Below are 26,674 nucleotides of genomic sequence, written 5' to 3' on the forward strand. Positions count from 1 at the left end.
TATCACCTCAAGGGCCAAATGAAATAAAGCCAAAAGTCAAATCAATCATTGGCTTGGGGTTCCCTATCCCCAATTCAGAACTTTCCTAGTAATGAAGTTCTCTGAGGAGGAAATGTTCAGCTAGACTAGAGGAACACAAGACTGAGGACAGAGACAGGAGAGCACCATCCTTAAAATTAGAAACAATAAAACCGGTCAAGGAAAACAATTACTGAAGGTAGGATTAGAAACTGTCAAGAAGAACTAAATATCTAATACCACCAATATAAAGATCTAGGAGGATAAGGAAATGAACAAATCATTTAGATTTGGCATTTGAAATCATCACCTAAGGATCAAGCTTGAAATTCACATGAAATTCAAAAGTTAATTTTGAAACAAATAATATGCCAGTACCCTAAGACACTGCTATTCAAAGAAGGAGTGGGGGTGGGGTAAATTCAACTTTGATGCAATATAGTATTAAGTCAATCTGGAAAGTTATCCTTTGTTAAGGAATACACATGCACTTTAAAATATGGAATACTAGGGGCACCTGAGTGGCTCAGTTGATTGAGCATCCAACTCTTGACTTCGGCTCAGGTCATGGTCTCAGGGTCCTGGGATGGAGCCCTGTGTCCAGCTCAGCACTCTGTGCTGAGTCTGCTTGAGATTCTCTCTCTCCCTCTGCCCCTCCCCCCATTTGCATACTTGCTCTTGCTCTCTCTAAATAAATGGATAAAATCTTTTTAAAAATTAAAATAAGGAATACTAAAAATACATTACCTCTAGCATATTTTCAAGGACTTTCATCAATCTAAGTCACTTTACAAACACTAGGTGTTTAAAATTAAAAGGTAATTTTTGTTTCTTAGACTTCTTCTAAATTCCTTTCTAACAATAAAGCAAATTTTATAAAATTTCCTCTAAACATTTCATAGCCATAATTTCACGACTGAAATTCTCAAGACCTCACTTCTATACAGCTTCCTAACTGGCCTCTTCATTTATCTCTATCGTATCCTCACTTCCATCCGCCCAGACCTCGCTTTCTCAAACACAGGATCATGTCACTTCCACGTTCAAAAACCACAGTGCTTCCCAACCCAGCAGGAAAATAGATTTACTAGTCTTAAGTTTATGAACAAAACACTCTGAAAGATCAAAACACCTCCATAAGCCTTTTGTTTTACCTTAACAATTAAAGTAAATTTGCATTCTCCATAACAACGTGCACGTTCAGTACTATATAAATTACTATGGATTAAATATTTGTTTCCCAATTAGTAAAATGGATATGCCAAGGAAATGTATCATAATTTCCCATACTCCCCTGCACGTGGCTGAGTACCCCAGTGTTAGATGTGTAGACATTTCAATACAAAGCATATAAACTAAGGAATATTAAAGTTCTAGATAGTTTGGCCCTAACCTTCTTTCTCCTTGCATTTCCCATTATTCCACATACACCCTATACTTAATTCTAAAGAAAACTATTAATTTACTCCTTATTCTTGCATATGCCTTCTCTCAGAAAGCTCTTTCACTCATCTCCGTAAGTCCCTATCTATACATCAAAATCCCACTCAAACCCTAACCTCCTCTAAATAATATTCCCTAATAGCTTTCCTTTTTGCAGTCCTTTATGGTACTAATCACAATCTGTCTCATTATGTTTAGTTGTGTGTATAAGATGCATACAACATACCAGTTAAGAATCAAAGCTTTGTAAACAGAGAAACTCAGGTCAATTTCTGACTCTGATTACCAAGTATAACCTTGAGCAAGTTACTTAAGATCATCCTCTATGGGTTTCCTCATCTTTTATATGAACATTACAGTAGGGTTATCTCGAACAGTGTTAATCTCAGAATCAAAAACAGTGATGTATATAAAGCACTTAGCACAATACTGACAGCTAGTAATAGTTTAATAAATATACCTTCTATTCCCAATAGGCACACTCATTGTCTAACTCTTTTTTGTATTACTTCCAATTCCTACCATATATATATAGTGTTCTGCATGTGTTTCACAATTGTTTGGCGGAGGGGCACCTGGGTGGTTCAGTCAGTTAACTGATTTTGGCTCAGGTCATGATCGCAGGGTCATGACACTGAGCCCCATGTCTGGCCCCACGCTAAGAGGGGAGTCTACTTTTCGCCTTCTCTCTCAAATAAATAAATCTTTAAAAAATAATGGTTTCGCTGAAAAACTCTGATAGTTCTCAATAAGATAAGGTCGGAATTCTAGTGACTGTCAAAAATGGCTTACTACTCATATTATTAACTGTTTATCTTAACATTAGCTTAACCAGTTTATACTTTAGCTACCATATACATAGATACAGAGCTCAAGCATCATCTTAAGAGTATTCTACACTGCATTACCAATGAGTAAGCCAATATCCAAAATACTTGATATAGTTACTCAGAAGTCAAATTAATCTAAAAACATTAGCATGTATCCAACCACAAAGCAAAGTAAAGAATTCCTGTGTGGATTTACTTAGCAAAGAACTCCTGTGTGGATCCTCCTATTGCTAAAGTTAAGCCAAATCCCGAACCCATTTTTCCAAGTGGCCCTCTAAGTTATTCCTATGCAACGGGATTACCAACAGACACCAAACAGTTCTACCATGGTATTCTCAAGAAAAGCAATGTTTCCAGACCAATAAGATTACTAATTCTAAAATGTTCAAAATAGACTAGATCAAAACACATGAGATTATTTAATCCTGTAGTCAGCAAGAGAACAAAATAAAACAAAAAAAAAAGAAAAGAAAAAGAAAAACCCCTATAGCAATGGCCAAAGAATGATGAAGAAAAGAACTAGTAATCATAACTACCTGGGAAGGCAAAAGAGAATACAGCACAAGACCTAGCCATCAAAAGGTGGCTTCAGGAAATCAGAAGCTAAATTCAGGAAGAGCAATTTCACAAAAAGAGGAACAATGGTTTCTAGTACTATGTGAACTACACTGGGAGTTTATTGTCACAATGTAAACATTAACACTGTAAAATTATTGTAAAATACTCCTCAAAGCACTCAAGCCAATACTAACTAAAAAAAAAAGTGACATTTCCTAGGTAAATGTTAGGCATGCAAGGTGACAAACTTAAAAATGAACCTTAGGATTTTTTACAATGATAATCATGCTCATGTGAAGTATTTTCATCTAAATTAACAAAAACCCCACCACACAGATGTGTTTAATACTAATGAGTAGAGTGGCTCTTTCAAAAAGGTATACCTTCAAATTAATAATATTTTAAATTTTCACTGAAATTTTAATACTTCCAAAAGACATATTTTAAAATGATATTCCTAATATCATACCAAACTAATGAAAAGTATTATAGTAAACCTTAACAGAGGCACTAAAGAAGGCTGCATTAATTCATTTAAAAAAAAAAATAGAAGCAAATATTTCTGAAGCTAAAATTTGTTTTAAAAAATTCTGAAACAACTACCTATAAGAAAACATGTTTGAAACGTTTCAATTACAGTTGACCCTTGAACTTTGTTTGAACTTTGTGGATTTAAATTTTGTGGGTTCCCTTATATTGATATTTTTTCTATACAGTACAGTACTGTAAATGTATTTTGCCTTCTTTATGATTTTCTTAATAACGCTTTCTTTACTCTAACTTACTTTAAGAATACAGTATATAATACAAAAACAAAATACGTGTCAATCAACTGTTTACTTTAGGCTTCTGGTCACTAGTATTCCTATTCCTAGTTAAGTTTGGAGGAGTCAAAAATTATACTTAGATTTTTACCTGCACAGGTTGGCACCCCTGACCCCGCTGTTCAAGGGTCAACTATATTGTGCACACTTGGCCAGAATAAAGAACTGTTATATACACATATATACACATGACATATTTGCATGTGTGTATTCTTTGCCCTTTCCTTGCCCTTTCCTAAACTTTTTTTAGAGACCGTATCTGGATGAGATCAATCACTCTCCATTGCGATCAATTCATTCATTCTAAATCTGTTAGGCAAAAAATAATAATAATAATAATGCTTTGAATTATTAAAGCACTGCCTTAGACTGTAACCAACAAACTCTTCGTCACCAAGCCCTAACTTGCTTTAAATTTCTATCACTTTCAAAGCAAGAGTCCTAAAGATATACATGTATATACAATTTAAGCCTTTACCACACTATAAATATTGGTTTCACCTTACCAAAACATTTGCACACCCAATCCTGAAAACGTAATATAAAAAGGAAAATATAAACCAATATTCATTATGACGGTGAGTCTGTTTATTTTGACGATTTCTCAGTCTCTGTAAGAACACTTGCTTACTCAAAATTAAGCATGCGACACATGACTTAAAGGCAATTTGTTCTTAAAATACACTACTAAACCTCGAAAGTAAAACTCTTGAGAGGCAAAATTCAGTGGAAAAGAGTGCTTTCTACATTTTATTAGTAAGAGGCAAACTCTTTACAATGTTGCTGAAATATTAAAAATACCAATCTGGAGAGGAAAAGAGAAGATGGGATTTTGGCTATCACTTTCAGAGCTATTAAGAATACTCACAATTAAATGACAATTTTAATACAGAGCCAGAGTACAATTCTTCTCTCAGAATTGTTTCAAGAATTTTCCACTTTCAAAATTGACATGTAGCTTAGTTTTATTACAAATTGCTCTCTACCCCATTTCTCTCCATTAATGCTGCCCAGAATATAACGCAGTATTTTTTAAGTACAGTCTACGGTTCTACTTCCTGAAGTGTACAATAACAATAATTTATTATGTTTGGGGCTTAGCATAACATTTACAAGTGAAAACCATTAAAGAAAGCGCTATTCACACAATCAGAATGGGGAGGACGGCATATACAGAGCTCAAAGAAATTTTCAATATACTCCAACTTTAACCAACTGGGCCACCCAGGCGCCCAATATGCTCCAGCTTTATTGCAGACTTCAATTTACCACTTCCCAGGTATCAGTGCTATTGACTGTACTTACATAAACTTATGAAAATGACAATTTAACCTGCACAATGTGTAGTCTGTTTATCTTAAATTTGAAATGGAAATGTTTAACTTGTTAAAAATTAATATCCCAACAAAGGGAAAGAATAAAAACATTCAAAATAAATTCGAGTTAATATTATTTTTGTAAACTTATTTTAAAGCACTACAGCACAAACTCACTTTGTGTGATCACACTTTTTATTCAGTAACAATCACCTTTCCTTGTTCACGATGCCATAAATAACGCAAATTTAAATCTTCAAAAAGGATTATAAACAGCTAATTAGAATAAAATTCCACCTGAAGTAATTTCCTTGCTATAACCTATATACTATACATTGTATTGTTATTGGTTAGAAAGTACTAAATTTTCTGAATCACATGCCCTCCTAATTACATACTGACAAAACATTAGCCAATTATTTATTAATCGAACTCCTCTGCTCAAGAAACCAAGAGTCATGCTCCTATACCTTATAGAAGCCCAAATATCTCTGCTCCCTCCCTTCCTGCATGAGGCTTGAAACCTTCAGAATCAGTTTTATCTTGCTACTTTCCCTAACCTTTGTAATTAGTTTTATCCTGCTACTTTCCTAATAATCACTATTCCTCATTTTATCTGCCGCAGTTGTTATTTGGAGAATAAAGACTGTTCAAGCATAAAGTTATTCCAACCATCCTCTCAAACTATACTATGCTCCTAATACTCATCATTCTGTAATCATTTTATCCAAATTAATCAGTGATAGGATTGATGTTTCAAGTTTCACTTAAAAGAGGTTGATATGTTTCAGGGTAAAGTAAGTTAAATATTCTGATCATTACGTTCTACCCAACTTCCAAAGAGCTTGACAAAGTTCACCAACACCCTCCTCTTTAAAATAGTAAACACGCCGTCATAGAACCCAGAGAAAAGCTGCTTTGCTCCAAAGAATATAGCTCCTGAGCACTTCCCAGAGCAGCTGCTACTAACTTTCAGACGCCTGCTGGACTATCACTTTGGTTAAATTAATGATGGGTCATTATGTTCCACCTTACTTTTTTTTAGTGTTGCAATCAATGTAGGAAACCTACTGATGACTTTTAAAAATACAGTACAAAAATTAAAAAATAAATAAACTTTAGCTCCACTACATAAACTTTAGCTCCACTTTTCCAAAAGAAATCGTTTCAAGATCCCTACATCATTACTTAAACCACACGTATCAGTTGTACATGACACTGGAAGGCTTTAAATGGATTCAATTTTCTATCTAACCTTACCAAACATGTTCGCAAGTTTTCAATAATTTCGAGAACGTTCTATATTACAAAGGTGCTGGTGCACTCTAGCAGAACCGTGCTGCTCAAATACAAGCCCCGAAACGAATATCCTGCACGTGACAAATTTTAGGTGTATTTCTGGTTACCTGAAGAGCTTTCTGCACCCTTTATCCCCCAGTGATGCTCCCAGCGGGAAATACTTCCCATCCTTCAAAACCTTCCTCCCACCCCTCCAAAAATTCACATTAGATTTAGAGGTTTCCGCATACTAATACGTAATCACTAATACCCTAGGTATTACGGCTCTCAAAGAATCCTCTTTAGCAGCCTCCCCTGGGACACTGTGCTCAGCCGGGCTTTGACCCTGTGAGACCCGCCGCCAGCTGCCTTTGCAAAAGCAGCACCACAGGCCGACTAAATACCGCAGTGCTGCTGCTGACTTTTTGTAGCAGCTTAAAAAAAAAACAATCAGCCCAGTACCCTGCAGACCCTGCTGGCTCTTCTGCAGCACCGAAGAGAAACCACCGCATTGCTCAGTGAGCAACACCGGGGAGCCCGACTGTAGGGCGGAGAAGCGAGTGCCGTCGAGAGGCTCGGTCGAGGGCGGGGTGTCGGGGGTGGGGGAGGTGGGGAGGAAAAAGGCGTCCGGACTGTAGGGGACCGCGACGAAGCAGCGGCCAGGGCGCTGGCGGCTGGGCGCCCCGCTCCGCATCGCGCACTGGCCGTGGCAGTCGTATAGCGGGCGCCGGTAGGGGCACGGGCCCCTCATGGGGGTCCCGCAGCCGCCGGCCTTGCCCCGCCCGCCGCCCCCCGGGCCCTCACCTGTCATGAGCGCCGGACTGTCGCCCGCCGCCGCAGCGGGAGACGAGGCGGCTGCCGCGGCAGAGCCCGAGGCCCGCCGCCCGCGGAGGTGCCTGGACACCAGCTCGCATCCGTCCGCCGCGCCGGCCACCAGCAGCACGAGCACCAGCAGCGCAGCCCAGCGCCACCGCCGCAGCCAGCCCGAGGCCGTGCCGGACGCCGCAGCGGGATGAGGGCGCGGAGGAGGACCGAGGGGAAAGCGCGGCGGCGCCCCCGCCGCCGGCCACTCGTCCGCTCCGCCAGGCGCTGCAGCCGCTGCCGCCGCCGCAGCCGGCGACTCCTCGGGCCGCCCCCGCCGCCTCGAACGCGAGCTCCTGCCGGGCGCCAGCCTGGTCCCCTCGGCACCGGCGGCCTCCGGAGCTCGGGTACCGGCTGCGTTCATTGGTTCCGGTTATTTAAAAAAAAAAAAAAAAAAGGTGAGGGGCAGAAAGGTACGGCGTCTTCAGGCCCCGCGCGACAGCCGCGCTCCTGCGGCGGCGAGACGGGGATCCGCGGCTCTGGCGCCTCTGAACACCAGCCCCAGCGGCCGCGCCACCGCCGCCGCGGCGCATCCCCCCGCCCCCTCCGGCCCGCGCCCGTCGTAGTACCACGCTCGGCCCCGACGCCTCCTCCCCTCACACACTCGCACACAGCATACCAATCCCCCGCCTCCTTCGGCCTCTCTACAGCGCAGGCGTGGTGCTGCTATAACTGCGCCTGCGCGGCGCCACAGCCCCGCCCTCGAGGGCGTTCCCGGGAAGACTAGCCTCCCGCGGGGTGGCTGGTAACGCTCTCGCCGAGCGGCGAAGTTAAGAAGGTGCGGAGGAAGACGGGCATATATGTCTCCCTCCCCCATTCACGGCCCGGCCCAGACAGCTGGGGGGGGGGGGGAACCAAAGAAGCGGGACAAAGGAGTACAGACTTTCCAAATTGTTTGGGCAAGTTATAGGCGTGTAGACGACAACAAAAATAATTGCATGGGTCAGGAAAACCTTGTAATCAGAAACAGCGGCGTCTCTAGAATTTCAATATAGGTGGGGCTTAAAAGAAGCCAGCAATGTGGAAGTGGAGGTTAGCATAGAAGTGTTTTACTTACTTAAAGCGCTCCCTACAAGCCCATGTGTCAAGCACTGCTCTAATAGAGCCCTTACAAATTTACGCACTGTAACTCTAAAAGTTAGGTAGTGGTATCCCTATCATCCCCACTTCACAAATGAGGAATCTAAGGCCCAGAGATGGTAAGTAACTGGCCCCCAGGTCACCCAGCTAATAAATGAGAGACAGGGACAGATTTAGCACCATTAAATGGAAATACTGAAATGGATTTGCTCTTGCCTCTGACTTTCCTATGTTCAAACATTACCTGAACTCATCACCTCGCTACCACCCCAGCAAATAAGGCTTCTTCGCTGTCGGTTTATTAAGTTTACAGAATGGTGATTCGGATTTGGCTTTACCTACCCCAAATGAAGCACAGGGCACCCGTACGGGCATGCACACACATGGGCATTCTCTCTTCCAGGAGCACTAAGTTATTTAAGATTTGCAGATAAGGTTCGTAAGCATTAAGGTCCTGTTTGATATTAGTTTTTCGTTGTTGGGTTAGGGGTTTGATTTTGGTTTGTATTGGCTGGTTTTCTCAAGACAAGAAGATACTCAAATTACACAATCTCCCAAAGAATTTCTTAGTCGATCTGGCTAACATAACCATGACTATCATTCACTGTGGAAGAGCAGATACACACTTAAGGAAAGAATCAAGAATTTCTTTGAAGCTAATCAATCTATTAATTATTTCTTGACAGACTTCTTGGGGACAGTGCTTTAGGTGGCAATTCTTCATAGGGCAACGGGGAGATTATATTTCCCCTGCTGAAAGGCATAGCAATCAAGTCACAAAAGCGTCTACCAGAAGGAGAGAACTTTGCTAGACCAGGAAAATATAAATAACAGGCTTGTTTTCTGCTCTCCAACATTTCATTCATTCAATATTTACTGAGTGCCTAGTGTGTGCCAGGCAGGGTACTGAGTAGGGGGAATTCAGGAGGAATAAGAGAGACCAAAAAAGTCAAGTCAGTACTCAGGGATGTAAGAGATAACACAGTCCCTGCCTGGGGAATCTTATGATCCTCCTTGGGAGATAAAATTTACACTCATTAAATAATTAAAGACTAATACATGGTGGTAGTTAATTAGTTGCTAAATTGGGTAGAGGAAGCTGTATTATATAGCAATAACTGCAGTATAAAACCACAAACAAATTATCACTGAGGCCAAACTTCTTTAGCCAAAGATTATATGGGTTTCTTTCCTTCTTTCATTTTAAATAGGCTCCACACCCGATCTGGGGCTTGAACTCACCACCTGGAGATGAAGAGTGGCATGCTCCACTGATTGAGCCAGCCAGGCACCCCTCCTTCTCTTTGAAAGACAAGGATGTTGGCACTGAGAGGGCACCGGACTTGACTTGAGGTTATGATTAACTGTTTATGCCTCTCACTGCTGGACCCAAAAAGGACATAGGGAGGTACCTGCCAACACTGAAGAGACCTGTCTCAAGCAGACCAGAGTTCAGCACTAAATCCTTCATCTCATGTGATCTGTGTCAAGGGTACCAAAGTTTCTGTTATAGTGGCCAGAATGCATCCTCTTGTTGCACACAGGTATAGCATCACTGTGCATCTAGCAAAAACCCAGGTGCAGAAAAGAGAAAGTCCACTGTCTTCACAAGAGGATCTATAGAATTACAGATGCTTCCATTTGCAAGCCGAAAAGAAACACCGGGGTTCCCGTTAGAGTAATCACTTCTTTTCCTTCTGACTTCCTGTCCCACCTCCAAGCCTCTGCCCTCCCTTTCCCTGCCTCCCAACAACTTTCTTTCCTCTTGCCAAAGCCCATTAAAATCTACGTTGAGCCCCTTTCCTTGCCGCCTGCCTTCCTACAGCCTAGTTCTTAACGTCCAAACCTTAGAACTTTCCATTAATTTACGGAATGTCTTTATTGTCTGATTTTCACCCATTCGTGACTTCAAGCATCTGATGGGGAGCACTAAGCTTCGTAATTAGACAAACCTGGAGGAAATTGCAACTCCACCATTTTTCAGCTGTGTAACCCGTAGGAAAATTACTCCGTCCTGGGTTTCCGGAGGGGAAAATTAGGGACCACATAATAATGCCCGCCCCACAAGGTTGCTGGTGGCTACAAGAAAGTAAAATAACAGGTCTGCCTTTGCGCGCTGCCTGGCACACAGGTATGTTTTCATCCCTCAGGGAGAACTGGCCCCAGACTCCGGGCGTGTGTTCTGAGCGTGTTCCTAATTTAGGATAGCTCATCGCTCTTTGCCTGCGTAGTGGTTTGAGTTCATCTTCCGACAGAAAAATCCCTTAACTCCGTAGGGCGCGTCCAGAACAGACGCAAGATCCGTCCACCCGGCCCCTCCCATCCCAGAAGCAAACCAGCCCTTCCCAAGCGTCGGGCTCCGTCCCCATCTCCTTCTCCCCCCTTCTCCCGGGCAGCCAGGACGGCCCACGACTCCCCACCCGCTCCAACCCGGAGAACCGGATCTCGTCCCGGGAACGAAGCCAGCAGCGCGCCTGCGCCGCCAGGAAATCTCGCGCATGCCCGTTGTCTCCCACTGCCTTTTCCCCAGGTGCGCGAGCTCTCGGGCTCCCGCCGTTCTGGGACGCCGAGCGCCGCAGCTAGCTTGGCTTCCGGCTCCCACTCCGTGGGCGGTGCGTCCGGGCGGCCGGCTGCCGCGGGATGACGTCACCGCGCGGGCGGGGCGGGCGCGGCAGGCGTTGGGTGGGCGTGGAGCCGGAGCTGAGGTGGAGGTTCGGGAGTGGGGAATTCCGGTCCGCGGTTAACTGAGAGGGGCTTCCTCCTGCGTCCCGCCGACCCACTGAGCATCTCCGGCCCGCGTTTCGCCTACAGAGAGATGTGCCAGTTTTCTTGTCTTTGACTCCACGACCCTAGAATCTCGGCGCCTGACGGGGCGTCATCCGTAACTCCGCTCCTTCTGCTAATTACGGCCAAGCCCTTCGGAGAAATGCGAAGAGCTCCCTTTGGTGGAAGTCCTGTTGCGGACCACCATGTGTTTTCCCACGAACTCCCCACCCAGTAGCGCAAGGGAAATGAGGTCCAGAGAACTTTAGAGGGAGTGATCCTATGTATGATACTATATGTGATGGCCCCAGGATCCGAACAGTGAAGGCTCTGCTTATTAATATGATCCTCAAATTATTGAATGAATTAAAGCACTAAGAAGAAAAGTGACACTGGAAATAACTCATTAGCAAGATTCTTTCTCCCTAAAGCCAATAAGGCAAGGAATATTCCTCACCTAGTTTAGTGAAGGTGGTAAGCTTCGTCATCGCATCTTTCTTGCGTGGAAGAAGGAAGTCTTTTAAAAGGTATCCTGCAGGGTAAACTCGTTTTAAGAGTTTTAACATATTAACATAGTTTTTTAAAAGCCACCCAGCAGAGCAAAAGCAAATCAGTGGTGCCCACCAAAGCTAATCAGTGGGCTTCTGGAGTCATTTCTATTATTAAAAAGGATGTTTGCTGTGTTACTGCTTAATTTGAGGTGTTACATGAATACTATTGATCACATAATATCTCATAAGTGCTAAAGCAGTAGGAGTGATAAATGCTCCCTGTAGAAAGAGGAGTCAAATTGTGACGAAGACAAAAGTAGAGAGGTTCATAACTGAAAATGATGAGGAAATGAGCACTGCTTCATTTGCACACAGATGAGTCCTCGGATAGTATTGTTAATTCTGAAGACGAAAGACAAATTGTGCAACAGGTAGAACATGCTATGCCTACACTTTTGACAGCAAGAGACTGGAAAAATGATTGATGGAAAAAAATTTGAGTATGATGGAAGAGACTATGCTTCTAAATCAGATGCCTACTTACCTAATCTTAAGTCACATAAGACTAAGTGTTTGTTCTAGAACTAAAGCTTAGGATGGTAAAATATGTGTTTCGGGCAAAGTGTGGTCCCATGGGTCCACAGCACCAACCAAATATTTATAACATCTGTGAATTATGAGGCACGAAGTTGCTAAAAGGTTCTTACAACACTTGAAGAGATTATCTAAGAGGGAATTACCTACCGTCAATTTCAAAGTGTACAAGGTGTGTCTATTTTTGGAAAAGATGCCATAGAATATACAGGAGCAAGGAAGAGAAAAATAGACTTATTTTAAAGTTGTAAAGGGTGACCCACCTCACTTTTTTGTGGAAAGTTCATCCAGATACTGCAGGGTTAAGCCTCTTCTTAATAAGTTTGAATGTATATAAATATGGCCATAAGTACAGCCATTTGGAATTGAAACCCTTCATGAGGAGAGGAGGAGCTCCTATATCTTGGTTCCAGGAAAGCCATGTCCTTACTGGAGGCTTATTTGAGGTATGGTGTCTTTAAGAATACAGATTGCGGGGGCGGGGGGCGGGGTGTTGCATCTGGGTGGCTCAGTCAGTTAAGCATCCAACTCTTGATTTCAGCTCAGGTCATGATCTCAGGTTTTTGGGATCTAGCCCTGCATCAGGTTTCGTACTGAGGGTGGAGCCTGCTTGGGATTCTCTCTCTCCCTCTGCTGCTACCCCCCCAAAAAGAAGAAAGAAAAAGAAAGATTATTGTGTTCACACGGCCGTTTACTAATTGTGTGACTTTGGCCAAGCTACTGAACATCTTAGCCATAGTTTCCCCTCTGTAAAAAGGCAATAATAATGGCACCCACACAGGGCTGTTGTGAGGTAAAAGCTGTTGTAAAGGTACCTGGTGCACAGTTAGATATTATTATCTGAACTCTTGAGGGTGTTAAGGACAGAGCTTGTTTTCAATTAAATTGTGCAAAAGAGGAAAGTGAAAAATAGAGCACATAAAACAAAGCTGGGCACATAAAAATGTTTACAGCACCATATGCCTGGGGAGGGGCAATCAGTGATGATATTTTAATCCAGGTTTCCAAGAAAACAGGACCCAAGGTAAAGGCTTATATGACAGCAATTCTTTAGAGAGTGTAACTCCAGGGAAGCAAGAGTTGGGGAAGGGGGGGAAACAAAGGAGGGAAGGAGATAGCAAAAAATCCAGAAGATGAAATACTGAGCTGGCAACAGCTATGCAAGGAAGAGTGCTTGCTGTCTTGCCTCACCTGATGTCCCCATAGAGGACTTGGGAGACCATAGTGTTTTGGAACAGAGACAGGAAGAACAATGGTTCCTAGTTCCCATCAGTCAAAGGTTATTGCAGGAGACATGAACCACCCCCATCCCACCGCCCCCATACTTTTGAGTCCTGCCTCCCGCTACTCCAGGCAGCTGCCAGGAAAGCCAGATCCCTCAAGAGCAGTAGCATCATCCATGCATGAGCTCAGCTAGCAAGTGAATGACAGCCAGTAGCACTTCCCAACTGTCCATCTACAGTTTGGCAGTGTCTATCACCTCTGGAGCTACAGGGGAAGCCACCCCCCAAAAAAAGCTGGGGATTCAAGGCATTAAGTGAGACTTTGTTAAGTCATATTCCAAAGCAATATGAGTGACCTGGAGCAAACAGCCTCACAACATCAAGACCACTACCACCAAGGCTGCCGCAGAGTTCAGTAAGCCTCCCTTCAGTGAAGATTGAAATATTCTTTCTGCAATCTAGAAAGATGCTGTTGCAGTGTGGTAATGTTCTAGAATGGTAATCGTAGCTTTAAACAGAAAATTATGCAAAGCAAATCCAGGGAGGCACACAAACTGGGTTCAATATAATGATAATGGCAGAAACATGGGAGGACTAAGGCATTAAAGGCACTGTGAACTAAGAGAAGCCCTTCATGCTTTCAAATACTAAATGCATTTTAGGGGTCAGGTACTATATTAGGTGCTACAATCAAAGATAAATAAAATAATCCCTCTGTCCAAGACCTGAGGAGCTCACAGTCACACAACAATAAAAAGGTAGTCATTTATTTCATTCATTTATTCATGCTTTGTTATTTAATAATTTCTGTCACCAGCAAATGCAGGTTCTACAGCCTCTGCTGTGGTTAAATTGTTAAGAAAACAGGTTTGTTTCAAGAAGTTATTTCCTCGGGCACCTGGCTGGCTCAGTTGGTAGAGCAGGCAACTCTTGATCTCAAGATTGTGAGCTGGAGCCCCATGTTGGGTGTAGAGATTACTTAAAAATTTTTAAAAATCCTTTAAAAAAAAGTACTTGTCTCAAAACATTAATATCAAGTGAGTTTATGAATAATTTCATATTTCACATAATGTAGCTGCCAGGAACTGGTAAATGTTTTAATATTTACACAAAGGTGCTCCAAAATGTGTTTGCAATAGGGAAGTGGAATAATGACAGGAGAGTTTGGGAGGACAAGCCTTCTGACATGGAAAGGAAGGAAAGCAGAAAGCCTGTAAATGTGGAGGTTCAAATTATGGAGGAGCACATTCTCAGAGCATTATTGCCAATCCAGAAGGAAGAAGATGATGCGATTTTAAAGTTGTCTCTCTAACTGGGACAAATTTGTGTTATTCAGCTAAAATTCATTGGGTTCTTTACTATGTGCTACAATTAAAAGAAAAAAAGAAAAGAAAACATCCCATGGCATTACATTCTTACTGGGGAAGCTGACGGCTGATATGTGAGATAAATAAGTAAAATATGTCATGTATTAAATACGGTAAGTGTTAAAGGGGTTGAGAGGGCAAGGAGGGTGGAAGTGACTTTTGAGTAAAGACTTGAACAAAGTGAAATAGTTCTACAGTTATCTGGGGAGAGAGGATCCCTGCAAGCAGAAAGGTTTTGGGAAAGTGGTGTGTGGGGCTTTTTCCAGGAATAGCAAGAAGGTAAGCATGGCCAGAGTGGACCAAGGGAGTAGTAGAAGCTCTAAGAGAAGTCATGGGGACCAGAAAACGCAGGTGTTACAGGTCATGGTAAGAACTTTAGCTTTTTCCTCTGAATGAGTTCAGAAACCAGTGGAAGATTTTGAATAGCGTTAATGCCATCAGACATACTTTTTTTTTTTTTACTTCTTATTTAAATTCCAGTTAGTTCACACAGTGTAATATTAGTTTCAGGTGTACAATATAGTGATTCAACACTTCCATGCAACACCCAGTGCTCATCACAAGTGCCCTCCTTAATCCCCATCACCTATTTAGCCCATCCCCCACCCACATCCACAGGCCTACTTTGTTACAGCATCACTCTAGTTGCTTCACAGCAGGAACAGGAACAAGAGTTAGGAGCCTCCTGCAACAGTCCAGACGAGATGGAAGTTTGGGTTAGAATAGGGGCAAGAAGTGATGGTTAAAAGTGGTTGAATTCTTGGTAAATCCTAAAGGAAGAATCAACAGGCTTTATAGACCAACAAAATACGATGTTGTATTGTACAATATTGAGAGCAAACTGAAAGATAATGCTGAAATTTTTGCCAGAAGCAACTGGAAGAATAGAGGTGCCTCCCATGGGGAAGACTGTGAGGAGACTGGGTTGGAGGCAGGTGGTGGTGGTGGTAGAGGTTTAGAAGCTTATTTTGGGGTAGGTTCAACTGGAGATGCAATTAGGCATCTGGGTGAAAATATTGGTGAGCAGTGTAATATACGATCCTGGAGTCCAGAGGAAAAACCCACACTGGAGACTTTAATTTAGGAGCCATCAGTATATAGATTGAATTTAATGCCACGAGATTATTCACACGTTCTCTAAATGTACCCTCCTTGTACTGTTCTTCATGCGCTAACAGGTGCAAATAAAAGGAATAGTACTTATCACAGCAAGGAACAAATTTATAGACTTCACTACCCATAGAAGTAGTACAAAATAAATATTTGAACAACTGCAAAGAAGGAATTTAGTTCAACTGATGATCAAATGATCCAAAGTGACTTTATCAAGGGAAATTCACCCCTCACCCAAAGTTTGAGATGTCAAAGAGGGTACTTTGGAACCCATCAACCCTGGTATCGGTCTACAAATTTTTGCCACTGAAAAAACAAATATGCCTGTATTAGTTTGCTAGGGCTCCCATACCAAAGCACCACAGACCGGGTGGCTTAAACAACAAAAATTTGTTATACAATTCTGAAGCTAGAAGTCCAAGGTCAAGGTGTCAAGTAGGGTTGTTTTTTTTCCGAGGGCTGTGAAAGAAGGCTCTGTTCCCTGTCTCTCCCGTGGGTTTGTAGATGGTTATCTTCTCCCTGTCTTCCCTCTATGCACGTCTGTCTCCAAATGTCCCCATTTTGTAAGGATACCAGTCATATTGAATGACCTCATTTTGACTTGATTACCTCTATAAAGACCCTATCTCCAAATAAGACCACATTCTGGGGTACTGGGTGTTAGGACTTCAGCATATGAATGGGGGGGGGAACAATTTCAGCCCATAACAAGGCCTATTAAAATAACAAAGCTAAATTTCAAGATTCTGTTGAAGCTTAAATGAGTAAGTACCTGTTATCTGAGACAGTACTGGCACCTGATAGGCAATCAAATGTAAAGTGGCAGAAAATATGGTTTAAAAAGCAATAGTGATCTAAGTACAATCCCTAAAAGAACCTTCTGTTAACATGATACCAGACATAAATTGGCTATAAAAATAATGAAAATGTCACTTACCCTCAGAGCCAACCAAAAGTTGCAGATATAAGTGTGTTAAGTGATCCTAAGACCTGGAAAATCATTTAGGTTTTAGAGTTGACATGATACAGATTCAGAAGTCCACCCAACAAAAAGAAAGTCTTAATTTTTATGTGTGCTAATTAAAACTCTTCTGTTTGCAAAGGACATTCAGTTGCTCAGGTTTACACACTTTGTGTTACTAATAACACAATTACTAAGTGATTACTGATCAATCAACTGATCAATCACAGCTACTAATTGATTACTAATGCCAGTCACTGTGCTACTTGCTGGGCATCAGAGGTTAAAAAAACGGAGAATGTCTGCTCCCAAGCAGCTTTCCGTCTAATGATGGAGACATATAAATAAAGATTTACAGAAAAAAATATGATGATACAGGAGAAAATAGAATGCTCCTTAACTACAGCCTGCCAGGGAGCTAGGGAAGACTCCTTGGAGGAATAATAATTGAGATGGCTTTCAAGGACAAGAAGCTGTTACCAAATCAAAGACTAACTACAGGGGCGCCTGGGTGGCTCAGTTAGTTAAGGGTCCGCCTTTGGCTCAGGTCATGATCCCAGGCTCCTGGGATGGAGCCCCCTGTCAGGCTCCCTGCTCAGCAGGAAGCGACTTCTCCCTCTGACCCTCCTTCTAGCTCATGCTCTCTCTCTCAAATAAATAAATAAAAAATCTTAAAAAAAAAAAAAACTAGACAAAGAGGAAGAGAAAGGCATTCTAATCAAATAATATCATCTGAACTTTTATTAAATGAATAAAGTAAAATCTTTCTTAAAGAAGAGTAAATATGCACTCTGAAGAACATATTTTGCTCAACAATAGCATGTAAATAACTGAAAAACAGACCTTGGCATTGCATGGCCTCAAACTCTTGTGTGTTTGTGTGTGTGTGTGTGTGTGTGCATTTTAATATCAAACCACTTCAAAAACTCTTAGTATACCCTATTATAATTTGAAAGATTTAAGCCTAAAAGCAGATTTCTACCTAATGAGCAATGTGGTTGGACAGATGGAAGAAAGCCCTAGTAATGTACATGCACAGGAGCAAAAATGGGTGGCAAGGGATCTTCAGAAAAGCTAGTGGCTTATTATTTTCAAGTAAGAGAAAGAGGTAACAATGGCAATAAGGCTTCTAAGAATTTGAGAAGTGATATTCATTCTTTGGTTGCCAGGAAGCTCAAAGTGAAATTTCCTGTGAGATTTTAATAATCATACAGGAACTTAAACCTATGTAACAGCTTACTCTCCTTTTTCAAATTCTTCTGCTCTATCAAAATGGTGATTCTCTACCTAGAACTGGAGAATGAAAGGGGAGAGACCATTGAATTACAGATAGAGTTAGTTTGAAATGTCTTTGGTACATGCAGGTACAAAAATACAGTAATAATTTCAATAGCAATCTATGACAGAGCTCCCAGAGAACAGGGTGTAGACCTCTTTTCTACCTACACTGACTCTCTGGTACTTTTATCTGCTCTCATGGCTTTCAATGCCATCATCTTTTGATGACTCCCACACTCATTTCTCCAGCTCAGAACTATCTTGTAAACTCTGGGCTCATTGACATCTCCACTTGAATATCTAACTAACATCTCAAATTCACACGTCCAAAAACCATGCTCCTGATACTTTCTCCAAAACCGGCTTCTCTTTATGGTCCCCATCTCAGTCAGTGACTGAGACCTTTCCTCTTATCCCTACATCTAGTCACCCAGCAAATCCTATTGACCTTACCTTTGAAATAATAAAATAATCTGACCATTTTTCACCACCTCTATAGCTACTGCTCTGGTCCAACCAAGTTGAGTTGCCTGGGTTATTGCAGTTGCCTCTTGACTGGCTTCCTTATTCTGCCCATGCCGTCCAAATTCTATTCTCAACACATCTGCCAGAGACCCTGGTATTTCTCTTTTGAATACTCTCAAAGCCCATCTTTCTTGGAGTAAAAGCCATAAAATGGGGACAGGATCCTGTGTTGTCTGACTCCAATTACATCTCTGACCTCATATCTTATTGCTCTCCTTCTCCTTTAATCTGGGGGAGCCCCAGGGTCTCCTCACTCCTGGAACAAACCAGACACACTGTTCGCCTCAAGGCTTTTGCATTTGCTTCACCTTCTGAAATGTTCTTCCAAAGATAACCACATGTTTGCTCCCTCATCTGTCTCTTTCAGCTCTTTGCATAAAGGTCCCCTCCTCAGTGGGGCTTTCCCTGACCACTCAGTTTAAAACTGCAACCCCCACATCCACCCACAGACAGTTTTTAACTTCCTTGCCTGCATTCGTTTCCCCCATAGCTCTTATCTTACCTAAAAAAGAAATATATATTGTATATACTTGCCATATTGCCAGTCTTACCCACAAGTATGTACGTTTCATGAGAGTAGGCATTTTTATCTTTTGAGCCCAGAGAAGTGCCTGGTAGAGTAGATGTTCAATTACTATTTGGTGAATATTGAACGAATCAAGGACTGAACACATAGATCTAGAACCCAGGTAGGAGTTTCTGCCAAAGATTTTTAAAAAATGGCAGGGTGTCATTTGCATATAGATCCAAGAGGTGGATTACTCAGAGAGAATGTGCAACACGAAAAGAATAAAGAGTTGAAATCAATCTTAGGAACAGGTGGAGAAAGAGGTGGTGCAATGAAGGGGCCTGAAAATCAATAACAAAAATGTACAAGGAGAACCAAGAGAGAGTGAGGAACAAAAAGACAAACTTTCAAAAGGACTGGTTAGCAATGTCAAACGTAGCGGAAAGGTGAAGTAAGACTAGCAATAAAAAGTGTCCATAAAAATTGTTTAGCTATTTAGAAGGAAATAAATTTGCTGGTCATCTTACACTATATCCTAACTCCAGACAAATAAAGTGTTGAAGGCAAAACATCAGTGAAGAAATATACTCTTAAGAGGAAAGAATTTTCTAAGATTAAAATAAATTACATAATTTACAAACATACTAACTAATAAATTTGACTCCATTAAAATATACAGTATTCTTTAGATCCAAAGAGAAGCCAAACCAAAATGAAGAGGCGAAAATAAACTGGGAAAAATATGTGCAGGAAATTTGACAATAGGAAAATTATCTTCTATTAAAAAAGAAAACATACTGTAAGAAAAATCTTCAGATTCTAATATATAAAAGGGTGAAAATATGAGCAGACATTTCATAAAAGTGGAAATATAAACAGTTGGAAATGGTATACATGACTAATAAATGAAGAAATACCAGTTAAAACAATGCTGAGACTTTTTCCTACTATTAACATAGTTTAAAAATATAATTATGTCAAGTAAACTGTGAAAAAGAATTACTTAAATACTGTCAGTAGACCTAACCAGTTATAGTCCATTGAGAAATTTATTTAAAAATAGAATAAGGGGTGACTGCGTGGCTCAGTCGGTTAAGTGTCCAACTCTTGACTTCTGGTCAGATCATGATCTCAGGGTCGTGAGATCGAGCCCCACCTCAGGCTCTGTACTCAGCTTGGAGTCTGCTTGTTCCTCTCCCTCTGCCCCTCTCTCCCACCACTCTCTCTCTAAAATAAATAAGTAAAATCTTCTTTTTTTTTAATTAAAATATGGGGTGCGTGGGTGGCTCAGTCGATTAAGTGCCTGCCTTTGGCTCAGGTCTTGATCTTGGTGTCCTGGGATCGAGCCCCGTGTTGGGCTCTCTGCTCAGTGGGGAGTCTGCTTCTCCCCCCTCCCATGTGCTTCTCTCTCTCTTTTTCTCAAATAAATAAATAAAATCTTGAAAAATAAATAAAATAAATAAATTAGAAAAAAATAAAATAGAATAAGTCACAATTAGCTAAAAGGTAGAAACAATCCAAATGTCCATTTACAGGTGAAGGGATAAGGTATGTATGTAAAAGGAATGTTATTCAGCTTTAAAAAGGAATGAAGTCTGACACATGCTACAACATGGTGAAACTGTAAAACATTTTGCTACGTGAAATAAGCCAGACACAAAAGGACAAATAGTGTATAACTCCAATTATATGATGTATCTAGAAAAATCAAAATCATAGAGAAAGAAAGTATAAAGGTAGTTGCCAGGATCTGGAGAGGGGGAAGTAGTAAGTTACTGTTTCATTGGTAAAAATTCCATCTGGGATGATGAAAAGCTCCGGAGATGGTTAGTGATGATGTTTGTACAACATTGTGAATGTATCTAATGCCACTGATTTATAAACTTTAAAATAGTTAAAAGTGGTAAATTTAATTTATGTGTATTTTACCGCAAAAAAACCCTCAAAAAACATATATAACAAGAGTCTTAAAGTGACCCAATAATTCACTTTTAGAAATTACTCTTGTGGTGGGGCACATGGGTGGCTCGGTGGGTTGGGCATCCGACTCTTGATTTCAGCTCAGGTCATGATCTCAGGGTCGTGGGATCAAGCCCTGCATCGGGCTCCCTGCTCCCTGGGGAGTCTGCTTGAGATTCTCTTCCTCTGCCTCTGCCCCCTCCCCCACATTCGTGCTCTATAGAAAGAAAGAAAGAGAAAGAGAGAGAGAGAGAGAGAGAAAGAGAGAAAGAGAGAGAGAAAGAGAGAAAAGAAAGAGAGAAAAGGAAGGAAGGAAGGAAGGAAGAAAAAGAAAGAAAGAAAGAGAAAGAAAGAAAGAAAGAAGAAAGAAAAGAAAGAAAAAGAAAAGAAAGAAAGAAAGAAAGAAAGAAGAAAAAAGAAAGAAAGAAAGAAAGAAAGAAAGAAAGAAAGAAAGAAAGAAAGAAAGAAAGAAAGAAAGAAAGAAAGAAAGAAAAGAAAGAAAAGGAAAGAAAGAAAAAGAAAGAATTACTCTTGTGGAAATAAACCCCAAATTAAGCAACATGTTTATCAGAATGTTATTTGTCATTGCAAAACAACTCTTTGGAAACAGAATAATGGTTAAATAAACGATGTCAAACTTCTACTAAACTGGAAGCTCCCAGACACTGGGTACTAGCCTGTTCTTGCCCCCACTTCATCTCCATCAACTTCCTGTGCTTGGCACAGAGAAAATACCCCACAGATAGTTGTTGAATTAATTAATATGGTGAAATGTTATATATAAGAGTATTTATAAAGGGTTTCATGACATAGGAAGTGGCTTGATATAATAAGTTTAAAAATCAGGATAAAACTTGTATATACAGTTTGATTTCAACTATGTAAAACAAGGTTACTTTTTATGGGAGATAATGAATTCCCTTATTGTTTAAGCCAGGCTGAACTGTGGCTTCTTATTACACCTGAAAGCATCCCAACTGATCTTTGCACCCACACAAAAACTTCACTCATAAGGAGTTCCTCGTGCTTTCCCAGAGCTTAGTAAAGACAGACACAGAGGGCGCCTGGGTGGCTCAGTTGGTTAAGCGACTGCCTTCGGCTCAGGTCATGATCCTGGAGTCACTGGATCGAGTCCCTCATCGGGCTCCCTGCTTGGCAGGGAGTCTGCTTCTCCCTCTGACCCTCCCCCCGCCATGTGCTCTCTCTCTCATTCTCTCTCTCTCAAATAAATAAATAAAATCTTTAAAAAAAATAAAGACAGACGCAGAAAGTAAAAAAAGTAATGGTACAATTAATAAAAGTTACCTGACAGCAAGGAAGAAAACAGGAAAATTATTTAAACAAAACACAAAAAAGCCATTGCGGTACCATAAAAACACAGCCGGCTGGAGCATTTAGTGGAGGATCAGAGAGTTTTACAGGCTTCATAATTTTTTAAGCTATTCTTATAATGATATTTGTAATAATGATCCTGAGTCACCAATAATGATGCCCCATTTTGGCAATGTATTCTGTTTGGGAGGATGGTGCATTATATAACACAGTTTGGAAGGATTTTCATTAAAATGTTTAAAACATTTAAAAGCTCCGGGATTTACGGGGGTATACTGAAATGAAATTCTTCTGGAAAACTCAGAACTCTTCATTTTCCCAATGTTGTTAAAGGGAGATGAAAAGTTGTTTTATTTGACCATCTAAAAATTATTGTATTTATCTTGCAAATTGGGTTTTCCTAAAATCTGGAGTACCTAATGATCACTTGGGATGGGATGGAGGGCTTGTTAAAAATGTAGTTTCCTCTGCCCTTCCTCCAAAGATTCTAATTTAGTCGGTCTGGAATGGGGCTTAAATAGTGGCATTTTTAACAGACACCCCAGATGATTTGATCCAGACATTCCGAAACAGTGGAATCAAGCTATAAGGACTTAATTTAGGAATTGCTGGAGAGTTCTCTGTTTTACCAAACCTCCAGCTCAGACCATATCAATGCTTGTTACTCTGCCCAAAAAGAAGTAAATTATTTCGGGGCACCTGGGTGGCTCAGTCAGTTAAGTGTCTGCCTTTGGCTCGGGTCATGATACCAGGGTCCTGGGATCGAGCCCCACGTGGGGCTCCCTGCTCGGTGGGGAGCCTGCTTCTCCCTCTCCCTCTGCCTTCTGCTCCCCCTGCTTGTGCTCTCTCTTTCTGTGTTAAGTAAATAAATAAAATCTTTAAAAAAAAAAGGTAGATAGCCTCACTTCTTAAATTAAAAGAGAGTACTAACCTACCTAAAATAACCTGCTGCATTTTCAAGGGATTTGTGGACCATGCCTACCCTGACTTTAGCGAATGTTTTATGATTCCATTTTTAACTTTAAAGAATTCCTGCTCTGCTACTACTAATATTTAAAGTTTGGCTTAACAATAGGCCTTATCACAGATTTCATATTTAATGTTAATAACAATGTAATCTATGTTATTAATGGTCTCTGGTGTCAGTACAACACTTTTTCTTTTTCTTTTTCTTTTTTTTTTTTTTTTTGATACCTTGGTGGAGGGTGGATTATGCGTAAGACACTGGGAAAAACATATAATGAGTTTAGGGGAGTTTCAACCAAATGTATGGCATGACTAAAACGTTTGGGGAGACATAAATTTACTTCACCATGGCATTGATTTTTTTTTTTAAATAAGCATGAAGCTTTAAAAAGTGTCACGATACCACTTACATGATGAATATAAAATAGTCAAACTCTTAGAAGCAGAGAGGAGAGTAGAATGGTGGTTGCCAGGGGCTGGGGAGGGGGAAGCAGGGAGGTGTTAGTCAAAGGATATGAAGTTTCAGTTATACAAGATGAGTAAGTCCTAGAGATCTGCACAGCACAGCAGCTGTGGTTAATAATACTGTACTATACACTTAAAGATTTGCTGAGAAGGTAGACCTTATGTTAAGCATTTTTATCATATCATCATCATCATCATCATAAAAGGGCAGGAGCAAACTTTTGGAGGTGATGGATAAGTTTACAGGATAGATGATGGTGATGTTTTCATGGGTATATACTTATTTCCAAGCCCATCAAGGTATATTATGTACAGCTATTTGTATGGCAAAACATTTTTAAAAATGAAAAGGGTTATGTAAATCCTTTCCAAAAAATGTTTTTAAGTATAGGAATTATTTTATCACTCAGTGATTTCTATTATATCATGTTTCTGCCAGTGGCAAGCAATATTTTTCCTGCTTCTTCTCATCCCCTTTTTCCTCTTTATGACAAGTCTGTGATTGAAATGAACATTTAGATACCCAGATATGGGGTCTACCTTCATTTTCTGCCCCCTCAGGCTTGGGTATCCCTAGAAAATAGGTTTACTCTCTGTAAGAATCTGCTTTTTCTGGTACCTGTAAATTCTGTCTTGTTTTTCCCGCACCACTTATTCATTTCCTGAGAGTCTCCAACATACTATGCTAGACATAAAAATATGCAGATAAATAAATATACCCTATCTTTGATTTGCTCACAGCCTAGTGGAAGGAAAACAGACATATAAGCGAATAATTACAGAACAGCATAATAAATACTGTAAAAACAGGCTGTTGGGTCGCAGGAGAAAGAGTGACTAATTCTGCCTGGCCAATTACAAAAAGGCTTCTTGGAGGAGGTAATATATGACCTGGGTTTTGAACAGGTATAAAACACGTAGTTCAGGCAGGCATGGGGAGAGGGGAGGGCCTGGAATGTTTGGTAGAACAGATGGAATTTGGGGACCAATTGGATATGGGAAATTGAGGGAAGGGAGAGAATTGAAACTGTTTCCAAAATTTTGTTCATTCATTCAATTTAGCACCTACTCTGTGACAAGAGAGTGACTAGATGAAATTTCATGAGGTGAGAAGGAAAGCAGAAGGGGAGAAGCTGATTTGGGGGATGAGTTCAGAGGTGAACATGTTGACTGCCGGTCTCCTGCAAAGCCTCCAGCTCCACTGGCCTGTCGTGCCCTCAGAAACATGGCTGGTGAGAGGAGGGGCAGGTCCGGGCTGCAGACGAGGGGCAGGAACCACCAGCGAAGGAGGGCCTGGACATGCCCAGACACACAACTTGTGGAGGCTGATGAAAAAGAAAAATGTGGGTCCCTTGTTCAAACAGCAGGAAAAGAGTGCCGTTAAAGTCATGGAATGTACTGAAGGCTCTAGAATACAAGAGTATTTTCCTCCCTTCTACAGTCTCTCAGCACATCATGGAGGTTTTTATTTGCTGTTTAATGTTGTTCTAAATCAATAAAAATTTAAAATTATTGGCATGAATTTTACCATGAATCTTTGTAGTGTGCCATGCCAGTTCTCAATGTAAACACCAGAACACTTAACTTGGAATCACTAAAATTACACAACATAATTTCTTGGCTTGACCCTGGAAGGTGACTCAAGCTAGTCAGAAGAAATGAACCACAAGCTAGACTCAGGGAAATTAGAAGGAGGAAGAAGAGGTTCCTCCCTGCCCCGGGGCACAGTTTTGGGCCCAAAGGATTTGGAGATACTTACAGGGCGAACTCAGTGCCTTGCAAGTGCCAGGGGATCCGGCCTGGGACTGGCAAACCCTCCTGCAGGTGGACCGGACAACTGCCATGTTCCCCTCCCACCAGCGCCCAGGCCAATGTGCCGCACCCCAGCAGGGGGCCAGGAAGTCAAATCAGGCATCTTCCCTTTATACAGGCTAGCTGTCCCAACCCACTGCAGATGGGCAACCCCAAGGGTATCGCAACCTCTGTGCCAAGATGTGCTAGGTATTTGGATCAAGGGTGGTGAGGGGCTGGCCTTGGCCAACTCGCACACTGAATGATCAGTGCTGCTGACAACCAGCTGGGGGGCGGGGGTAGGGGCGACAGCCACCACTGCTGGGCCTCGCCCCGAGATGCCACTGGTTGTAACTTCAACTCTCCTCGCACCTGCGCTCAGATCCCTGCCAGGTGAAGAGCAGCCATTTGGGCAGGGGTAGGGGAGGCATGGGGGGATGGGAGCAGGCGGGACCCAGGGGTGCAAAGATCGAAGGGAAGGAGACCAAGAACCCTTCCCAGGGAGGCAGGGGGAGGAGAGATTGCACAGAACTGAGATGCCAAGGCTCTGGGACATGTTCCTTTGTCCCATCAGACTTCACCCACAAGACACACACTCAAAGATATTTTAAGAACTTCAAGACAGCAGCTGCACGGCATTAAAACCCAAGCATGGAGGCTTTCTGAGTGTGGGCTCCTGTGCAGCCACATTGGTTGCAAACCCATGGAGCCAGCTCTAGGCTCACGACATCACCCAAGAGGCTGAGAAAATAGAAGAGGGCCAAGCAGAAAGACTAGGGAGCCCCAACATGAGAGAGGAGGGTGGGGAGGGAGCCAATGCAAGGCAGAGATGAACAGGCAGAAGAGAGAGAGAGGTAGGCCCAGAAGGTGACAGAACTACAGGATCCTCTGCTAGGAGGCAGGTCTGCAGAGATATTTCCTGGTCCCACAAGCATCTCAAAAATCTGAGCCAATGTCTAAAAATTGGAAACATTCTCACAAAAACCAAGCTTAAAAAAAACAAAAATCAAGAGATTTTAACAGTGCTGGGTCTACAGGACTCCGTGGCCAAAATGGAGCCAGAGACGAGCAGCTGCTGGTCCCCTAGAAAGGGCACGTGCCCCCCCCCCCGTGTGACGGGTCTTCACGGG

The 26,674-nt window shown here is 41.8% G+C and overlaps 1 protein-coding gene across 3 annotated transcripts in view; it reads right to left on the bottom strand.

Moving 5' to 3' along the window:
- STIM2 (stromal interaction molecule 2) overlaps positions 1-10,709 on the bottom strand; it is a 142,709-nt gene extending 132,000 nt beyond the window's left edge. Inside the window, exon 1 of one of the 3 annotated variants that reach the window (XM_088021225.1) lies at positions 10,629-10,709. Coding sequence is in view for 2 of the 3 variants with exons in the window: in XM_028088134.2 (XP_027943935.1) it covers positions 7,072-7,492 (421 nt within the window). In the remaining variant the exon portion in view is untranslated. Of the gene's footprint in view, positions 1-7,071; positions 7,669-10,628 lie in introns of those variants that run through there. The other 2 variants (XM_028088134.2, XM_028088143.2) reach the window with 2 other exon arrangements.
- Positions 10,710-26,674: the final 15,965 nt, after the last annotated feature.

The sequence above is a fragment of the Eumetopias jubatus genome, unplaced genomic scaffold (genome assembly GCF_037043125.1).
Source record: "Eumetopias jubatus isolate StellerSeaLion01/CBP00866 unplaced genomic scaffold, mEumJub1_p1.0 scaffold_2, whole genome shotgun sequence".
Classification (NCBI taxonomy): domain Eukaryota; kingdom Metazoa; phylum Chordata; class Mammalia; order Carnivora; family Otariidae; genus Eumetopias; species Eumetopias jubatus.